Raw genomic sequence first — 10232 nt, 5'->3', positions numbered from 1 at the left:
ATAGCATTTTTATTGAACTTATTTATGTTGAGATCTCAAAGTTCAATATATGAGATTTATGTGACATTTTAAATTATTTGGGTTTTGAAATTCAAATTCAATGTTTTATTAGAATTATTCAACTTGACCAACTCAAATTCAGATCTAAATCCAGGTTCAGCTGCTAGCAGTTCATACTTCTCTCCACACAGCTTCATTATTATTATTTTTTATTTGTTTATCTCCAACCTACCGAACATCAATCCTGGGGTAAATAACTGAAGCTGAGTCCAGCCGTGGATGAGATACTTTCCTTTATTAAAGAACGGAAACTTCTGCTCTGCCGTTGCAGGAATGTCACATCAAAAGTTAAAAAAATTTCCTCAGATAAAGCAGTTCATCATCTGCGAAATAAAAATAATCAAACCAACCATTGCACTTCATTCAGCGGCAAAACACAAAAAATGGAATTAAAGAGATAAAAAAAGAAAGCGATCGGCACGGATTTATGATTTAAGACTCAGGATGAGAAAAATAAGAACGTAAAAATCTAAAATAGTTCCAGTTTCAATCAAAAACGTCCAATTCGTAGCTTCTGTGATGGATTCTGTGATTTTATTCTGATAAAGAAACGAGTTTTAAATTCAACAAAAATTAAATCAACGAGAGAAATGGACAGAAAAATATTCATCACAGTCAGAGGCTGATCTCCGGATGGACGCTGTTACCTGACGAACCTTCACTTCCACCACACCTGGAGCTAAACCTGGAGCTAAACCTGGAGCTGAACCTGGAGCTGAACCTGGAGCTGAACCTGGAGCTGAACCTGGAGCTGAACCTGGAGCTGAACATGGAGCTGAACATGGAACTGAACCTGGAGCTGAACCTGGAGCTGAACTTGGAGCTGAACCTGGAGCTGAACCTGGAGCAGCTCATAGCATCGCGAGCTAAAGATGCTAACCAGCTAAAGACACCAACTAGCTAAAGATGCCAATGATGTAAAGGTGCTAACAAACTAAATATGCTAACAAGCTGCTTTGTTTCTCCTGGTAAACGAAAAAATTCTAAACATCACAGTTTCCTCTGCAGCTGATTTTGTAGATTTTTTTTGGACTTTTTTTTTAAGGCAGAAAAATGAGTTTTTTGGGGAAAGAACCAACGATGCTACAGATTAAAAGCTAAACTGAACACAGCTCCATTGTTGGATTTATCGGTTAAACTGTTAACAGAAACAGAAAACGTTGCCTTCACTTGCGATCATACAGCAACAAAAACACCACACGGCGTGACAGGAAGTGAGGTCGCAAGGTGAGCAGGTGACAGGAAGAACAAGACACAAGACACAAGACACAAAGCGAAGGAAGCGGTCGGTCGTCCTTCATCTCGACTCCGGATCGGTTTCACGTCTCACATGTTGTGATTTAGTGGTTTTATTTTCAGGTTTTTAGTGGATAAACTCCCGTTTTAATCGACCTGCTGAGTAGAAGTGGATAAAACCAGCGGCTGATGAAGCAGAGCGGTTCTGTTTGTTTCACATTCCTGGTTTCAAGCAACAAAATCACCAGAAAAAGCAAAACGTTAGGAGAAAACTACAACTCCCAGAAAACACTGCAGCACAAAGCATCCAATCAGGGAGGACTGTCATCCTGGTGCTGGGCGGAGTTACAGGTGTGTTGGGTTCGTTGGATCATGGGAACTGTAGTGTTTAGGACAGTATGGAAGCTCATTCACGCCAGGAAAAGAAGAAGGAAAAGTCAGAAAAGACAAATATTTTTTCTATCCATTTTAAGTTAAAAAAAAAAGTAAAATATGGATTGTGGCAACAAAATCACTTCATAAACCATTTAAAACACTGTAATGGCTGTAATATATGGTGGCTTTTATGATCAGTTATTTGATTATTTGCTCAATTGTTTTTTTTTTTATTATTAGCTGTTTATTTACTGCTTGTAAATGTTAAATTATTCTTAATTTACAGCTCACTTTTGAGCTTTATTAGCAGAAGAAGGCAGTGGGATACAATCAAAGTATTTTAAAGATATGCTTAATTCTAAAAACATGTTGATAAATCTTGCTCTCTTAATTATTTTAGAATAGAAACGTTATTTTTGAAGTGAAAATTGGCGATGAAAAGGCCCATAAACCACACATTTGTCTGAATTTAGAACTTTTTCCACAACTTACAGATTGTAATTTTTGATTTTACTGTAATTCTTTTTCTTGCAACTCCTTAAAGCATATTTCTTGTCATTTCTAACTTCATATCTTTTCTGCTTTCTTTTCTTTGTGGTCAAAATTAGCTTCTGTACATCCAAATTTTGAACTTTTTACAATTTACAAATTGAAATTTTTGATTTTGCTGTAATTCTTTTCCTTATAATTGCTTACAATATGTGTTTTTTCATCTCTAACTTTTCATCGTTTCTGTTTTTTTGTTCTTTGTGGTCGAACTGAGCTTCCGTACTTCCAAACAGCAAACTAAAGAGGAAGAAAAAGTCTTTTTTTTTTTTTTTAACTAAAAGTGTTGATTTCAATCTTTTTCTTAGCAAATTTGAGATTATTTTGTTAAAAAATAACCTCGGATACACACATTCAGAGTGAGATTCCTTCAAATACCCGTTTCCCGTCGTGTCCGGTGATGGAACAGATAAATAAGTCGTGAACGTAGAAACCGACGCCTCATTAGAAGCCACCACCAGAGCTGTAGAACTCGTGCTGCATTCACTGTCCGGAAAACAAAACTCACTGCAGGTTTCAGATTTAAAAGAAAAAAATCCACATAAGAATTCAGATTCTGTTGATTTTTTTTTTTTACATGAATGCAGCAGAGTTCAGAAAAAAAAGACGATGAATTTTTTTTTTCTTGTTGTTTTACTGCAGAAAAGTCACTTGGTTCGCCGCCACACTTCTTTTCTTGACTCTGTGATTAAACAGGAGCAGGAGGGAGAGCTGGGAGAGCAGGTGCATCGTGGGTAGTGTAGTTTAAACCGGAGCCGGTCGGACCGTGGAGTCTAAGAGATGGCCTTGGCCTCGGGTAGGAAGGCCTCCCAGTATTTAATCAGCTGCAGGAGACAAAGAAAACAACATTATTCTCTTTTTACTGAGCTGACACTAATGTATCTTGATTCAATTTACACATAAAATGTGGATGTTTTTTAAAGTTGAAGAAATCCTGTTAATTCCATTTGAATGTACGGAAGCCTGCGGATGCCAGGATTAAAACCAACCCATTGAACGTTCAATTCTATATTCTTTAAAGTCAATTTTCATGTTTATATAAGCTGCCACTAATGTGTTTTGGTTCAATTAGCATGTAAAAGGTGGATTTAAAAAAAAATTTTAAATCTGAAAAATCCTGTAAATTCCATCAGAATGTACGGAAGTCGGTGGGTGCCAGGATTAAAATTAAATCATTAAACATCCAATTTTCTAATTTCCTTCAAGCCAATTTTTATATTTGAAAATGCACAATTCCTGCCAAAAGTAACATTTCAGTTTAAAATATCTTTTTACTGTAGTCTGTACCATTTAAAATGAACTTTTCCATTTGAATTCAGAAAGTCAGAAAAATGTTAATTTCAATTATAAGGAAATAGAAAAGTTCTCTTTGATGCTAAACAAACAATAAACATTAAAATGTGTGTATTATATATGAATTATTCCCAAATTTCACGTGACTATTAAACTAAAACAAGACATTATTCACCTTTAGTAAGCTGGGGCTAATGTTTTTTGGTTTAATTTGCATATAAAACGTGGATTTTTTTTTTACATATATTTTGAAGAAATCCTGTAATTTAGATTTAATTGAACGGTAATTGTGTTCCAAGTTGCATTTTAAAAGTTTTTAAAAGAGACTAGCCATAGATTTTCATTTATTTATTTATTTTAGTGTAGAAAACCACAAACATAAAATGGGCATTTGTCTTAATTTAAGTTAAAGCTATTTAAGTTAAAAATCTAGACTCAAACATAAAATAAACTCAATTTCAGTGGAATAAATGATTTAATTTTAGCTGTCATTGTATAAAATTGGATTTTTCAAGAATAATTTTGTACGCTTTGTGTGAAAATTTGACCAACAGTCTAATCTGCTGTATTTATGTCATATTTATCCATATTAACTGTTATCATTGTTATTAATAACAATAAAAGTGTAGGTTTACCTGCTGTTGTGTCAGAACCAGCGACTCCAGGTATTTGACGATGATCGTTTTAAAGTCCTTCACTCGCTCTTTCTGTTGAAAAAAAATTAAAGACAGACTTTCAAAATAAAAGCTCACACATAGACAATAGTTAAAGAGTTTATTCCTTCTCACCTCGAACCGGCTGACTTCTTTGCGGATGGTTTTGGAGATTTGCTCAAAGTCTCTTTCGCCTTGTTGGACTTTTCCCTCCAACTGAATAACACACAAAGGGAAGAAAATATTTTATTAGATTTTCGACTAATTCTGCATTTTGCGACTCGAGGAAACTTGTTGTTGGATATTTGTATGAATAAATTCTAAGATTAAAGTCTTAAACTGGACTTTTAAGTGTCAGTTTCACACGTTTCAAACTAATCTTAGATATATAGCTGTAGTTTGAGGGCTGCTGTTGATAATTAGGAGCTTAGTTCAGTTTTCTGCGGTTTAGATGAAGGTTATTTATTATTATTATTCATTAAAGTTATTGATTTTTACTCAACTAACACAACAAACAGCTGGTTAAATAATGATGAGATTTAATAATATGAAGCTGTAATGGATAAAAACAAATTAATGAATGCTCTTTAATATCATGGATGCAAATAAACACTTTGATCAAATGATTCCCAACATTTTTTGTCTTCCGTACCTCACAGGCCTGTAAATAATGCAAATATGTTACTATAATCTGATTTTAAACTGATGACTAAACATGTTTATTACACAAAAGCTCATATTTTTACCATATTTTACTGTCATTTTTAAAAAAAACAACTATGTATTAGCTTTAGCTAGCTTTTTACCTCACGCAAACCATGGCTAATTTTCATCGTGGTGGAAGTTTTTATTATTTCTAGCTAAACATTTAATCCATTTTTCAACTATTTACTAAATTTTGCTAACTTTAAAGCAATATTTTAGCTATGTGTGACTTTCAGTTAACCTTTTAATCGTTCACTGTAGGTACATCATATAAATTTAACCTTTATCTGTTACCTTTTGCTATTTCTCACTTTTAGCTGTCATTTTCAGTCCTTTGTCCTTTAGCTTTTGCTATGTTTTTATTGCCAATTTAATCTTTTATTGAACTAGTTATTTAACTGCTTTAACAAATATGTTTGGCATTTTTTAATTTCAGCTAATCATTTTATCATTATTTAGCTGTTTATTACTTTTAGCTAATATTTTAGTCAGTACTTTAGCTGTTTATTACCTTTAGCTAACTTTTAGTCAGTACTTTAGCTGTTTATTACTTTTAGCTAATATTTTATTTAACATTTTTAATATTTTAACTACTTATTACTGTTAGCTGATCATTTACTTACTATTTTAGATGTTTATTACTTTTAACTAATCCTGTATTTACTATTTCAGGTGTTCATTGCTATTAGCTAACCTTCTAATCATTTATTTTAGCTTCATATTTCTTTTACTTCATCTTCCAATCATTATTTGTGCTCTTTATTGTTTTTCGTTGACCTTTTAATACATTTCTTTAAACATTTATTACTTTTAGCTAACCATTTAAAGTATGTTTTGCTAACTACTTAGTATTATGATGCATCTATGACTTTTTATTATTATTAATGACTTTTATAGATTGTTTTCAACCATTTATCTGTGAATTTGTACTGTTTATTTATCATCTTTTTAATATAATTCGGTCCATTACTTTTTGCTAACTACTATTTTAGCCATCTCTTTAGCCTCAGTGGGCTGTTTTTTTGTTTTAATGTACTTAGCCACTGATACTCCGTACAGATTTGCTTTCTTTATTTTAATCTAGTTGTAATTAAAAGTGCCTCCTGAGGTAGAAATCGTCTGGTTGGGAATCTTTGAACTACATGATCCAAGGTGCCACATGAAAGAGTTTGTCTCTTATTAGAGTTTTAAATTTAAAAATGTGGTCCCAGTAATAAGAATTTATCCCCAAACGTAAAAAGATTTCAGCTCCACAGACAAACTAGTTCATGTGGCGGTTTGGCTTCTGCACTGCAACTCAAAAAAACATTAAAACCAAACCAATAAAATAAACAAACAAGTAAACAAAAACATGAGGAACTGTGATGCTAAACATGAGAGCTGAAGGAGTGAAGCAGGCAGACGGACAGACGGACAGGTCCTACCTCCTCAATCTCCTGGTTGAAGGAAGGCATGGCGGGAAAAAAACGCAACAAAAGTTAAGAGGCTGGAAAAAAACAAGAAACGCTCAGAGCTTCCAGAAACCAAAGAGGAAGATCCAGAAACACTGAAGAGCAAAGAAAGGAAAGAAAACCTCCCTGGAAACTGAAATATCTGACAATAAACCAGCAGCTCAAGACGTTCTGGAAGTAGAACCAAGGTTTAGGAATGAATTAAAAGTCAGAAAATACTATTTTAGGATGAGATACCTACAGATAAATGTATAAATCTGACTTTTATTTACTGTTATTTACATGTAAAAACAACAGATGCAGCACTTTCCAGTAGGGAAAAAAGAATAGCATGAGAAATTTACCTCAAAATATTAAAGATAAAAATTTACAATATATTAGTACACTAAATATTAATGTTAAGGTCCTAATATATATTCCAGAATGCAAATTTAGCCATTTTATTTTAAAAATTATGGTGAAAATCCTATAAAATTACAAAGAGAAACCCAAGAAATGTGAATATTTGTGTGAATCTAATGCGTTAAAACGTAGATAAAACCTAAAAGTTCCCTTCAAATGTCTAATTTATTATTCACTTACAAAATAATATAACACTAATAGCTATGTGGACTAGTTAATACTTTAGCTGTTTACTTAGCAAAGATTAAAAGTCAGAAAACACTACTTGGTTATTTTGGGATGAGATATTTACCAATATATGCATAAAATCTGTCTTTTATTTACTGTTATTTATAGAATATATGAAATAAATTACAAATTTACCTCACAACTTAAAATACTGAAGTTAAGAATCTAAAATACTACATATTATATACATTTATCTCACTAAATATTAATGTTAAAGCTCTAAAACATCATATAGAATACAAATTTAGTCAATTTATTTTAAAAATTAAGTGAAAACCCTCTATTATAAATTATTTCAATAAATATTAACATTAAAGCTCTAAAATATCACATATAATACAAATTTAGCCACTTTTTCGGAAAAATGAATTTGAAAATCCAATAAAATTAAACAGAGAAACCCAATAAATGTAAATGTTTGTCTGAAACTAATGCAGTAATTTTCAAATGTATTATTTATTTGCGTAATAAAATAATAATAAGTGTGTGTTTGAACAGTTTTCCTCTAAAGGCTATTTTCTGCTCCACAAAAATGAAAAATTCTTACATTTATTCATGCATTCTTGTATGTTTGAGTGTTAAAAAAATCTCACAATCCACCTTAAAAAACTGTAAATTACAGAATTCAAAGGAATTTAAGGTTTGATTTGAGAGTTTGAGTCAAATAAATAAAGAAAAAGTCAATCTGATGCAGATTCAAGGAGATTTAATTATAAAAACTAATGCAAAATGAACACAAAGTGAAATAAATTGATTCATTGACAAGTTTTCTGTGATTTTTGGGAACATTTTGATTCCAGCAGCAGCAGAGTTTTGGCTGTAGTTTCAGTTTGTGGCCCACAGGGGGAAGTATGGACTCATAATCTGACACTAATGCATCACTGTGACCAAAGAAGCCTCAAATGAGAGGATTTTTATAGAAATAACAGGAGAACTACAGCCTTAAATAAATATAATTATTCATATTCTTCATGTTCAGTTTCTCACAGTGACATTTAAAAGAAGTTTTAGTCAAATCAAACAACTAATGTGGACAAAAATGCACAAAAACATAACATTAAATGGAAAATTAAAGTCATGAGGTTTGAGTTTAGAGTAAATTTAACATTTCAAAGATAAAAAACGCCCAAAAATTTAAATTAACTGGTCACCACAGAGTAAAAAGTCTAATTCAAACCAATTTAAAAAAAAACAAGTTTTTAGTCATTTTGGCTTCATTATATTTAAATCTTACTGAGATAAACAGCAGAAATCAGGACTGAAGCCTTTTAAACCTCCTGATCTCTGCTTTTTGTGTTTTTAATTTAACTTTCTGTATTTCTCTGTAAGGAAATAACTGTCAGTCATTCTTTTATTCCTTTTTTTTCGGTAATTAGACTTGATATCATGAAAAAAAAATGATGCATGTCAAACATTTCTCAAATATGAGTGAAGGCTGGAAAAACAACTTAATTATAAATTTTTTTTGTCATATAAAGGTGTATTTTCTAAAAAAGTCTATGATATTTATATAATAATAATCTCACTAATTCACAAATACCTAAAATCCTACTGAACCTGAATAATATAAATACGAAGGCTAAGCCCATACAGTAATATTAATTATAAACTTAACCTAATTTATTGGATATTACAGTCAAGACCACTACAGTATTATTAATTATGGAACTTAACCTGAATAATAGTAATACTAAGGCTAAGACCCTAGAGTTCTATAATATACTGAACTTAATGTAAGTAGTATAAAAATTAAGGCTAGGACCAAACATTATTATTGATTACAGAAAATAACCCAACTAATGTAAATAATAAGGCTAAGACTTGACAGTATTATAAATTATTGAACTTAACCTAACTAAATATAAAAAAATATAGCTAAGACCACATGGTATTAATAACTATGGATATAACTAATATAAATAGAAACTACACTATTACACATTGTGGACTTTAACCTAAGTAATGTAAATATTAAGGCTAAGACACTACAGTAATATTCATTAACTAATTTAATATCATAGGCAATGCTCTGAAGTATGATTAATTATCAAATGTAATCTAACTAATATAACTATAAGGATAAGCCCGTACAGTATTATACGTTCTGGAGATTGACCTAGCTAATTTAAATATTAAGGCTAAGACCCAATAGCATTATTAATTATGGAGATTAACCTGACTAATTTAATATTATAGCTAAGACCACCTAGATTTACAAATTGCTTCACCTTACTAATGTAAATAATAATGCTAAGACACTGCCGTATTATTAATTATCAAGCTTAACCTAACTAATATAGATATTAAGACTAAGCCCCTATAGTGTTATAAATTACGGAACTTCACCTAACTAATGTAAATAATAAGGCTAAGACACTGCCGTATTATTATGGAGCTTAACCTAACTAATGCAGATATTAAGACTAAGACCATATAGTGTTATAAATTATGGAACTTCACATGACTAATTTAAATAATAAGACTAAGACACTACATTATTAATAATTATGGAGATTAACCTAAATAATTTTAAATCATAGGCAAGACTCTGAAGCATTATAAAAGTAGGAACTTAACCTAACCAATATAAATATAAGGCTAAGGCCATACAGTATTATAAATTCCAGGGATTGACCTAATGAATTTAAATATTAAGGCTAAGACCTTGCATTATTAGTAATTATGGCTCTTAACCTAACTTAAATATTAATGCTAATACCTGTTAGTATTATTAATAGAGAACTTAACCTGACTAACTCAGTATTATAGCTAAGATCACTCAGACTTAAATCAACTGCAGAACTTAACCTGACTAACGTAAACATAAGGCTAAGGTCCAACAGTAATATTAAATATAGAGATTAGCCTGACGAATTTAAATAATAAGACTAAGACTCTACATTATTACTAATTACGGAGATTAACCTAACTAATATAAACATTAAGGTTAAGTCCCTACAGCATTATTAATTACGGAGATTAACCTGAGTAATTGAATATTATAGCTAAAACTCTAAAGTATGATAAATCATATTAACTAATATAAATATAAGGCTAAGGCCGTACAGTATTATAAATTCCAGGGATTGACCTAACTAATTGAAATATTAGGGTTAAGACCTTACATTATTAATAGATGTGGAACCTAACCTGATTAATTTAAATAACAGGGCTAAGACACGACATTATTAGTAATTATGGAACTTAACCTAACAAATAAATATTAATGCTAAGACCTGAAAGTATTAATTATAGAGATTAACTTGACTAATTCAATATTATA

The 10232-nt window shown here is 31.0% G+C and overlaps 1 protein-coding gene across 1 annotated transcript in view; it reads right to left on the bottom strand.

The window, feature by feature from the left end:
• Nucleotides 1-276: 276 nt before the first annotated feature.
• Nucleotides 277-10232, bottom strand: part of snx2 (sorting nexin 2) — a 37758-nt gene continuing 27802 nt past the window's right edge. Inside the window, exons 13-15 of the mRNA XM_055011554.1 lie at nt 4299-4379; nt 4146-4217; nt 277-3041 (exon numbers count right to left, since the gene is read on the bottom strand). Of these exons, the coding sequence (XP_054867529.1) occupies nt 2991-3041; nt 4146-4217; nt 4299-4379 (204 nt within the window). The 3' untranslated portion in view covers nt 277-2990. The remainder of the gene's footprint in view (nt 3042-4145; nt 4218-4298; nt 4380-10232) is intronic.

This window comes from Amphiprion ocellaris, chromosome 6 (assembly GCF_022539595.1).
Source record: "Amphiprion ocellaris isolate individual 3 ecotype Okinawa chromosome 6, ASM2253959v1, whole genome shotgun sequence".
NCBI classification, from domain to species: domain Eukaryota; kingdom Metazoa; phylum Chordata; class Actinopteri; family Pomacentridae; genus Amphiprion; species Amphiprion ocellaris.
This window is presented reverse-complemented; position numbering and strand designations above follow the sequence as displayed.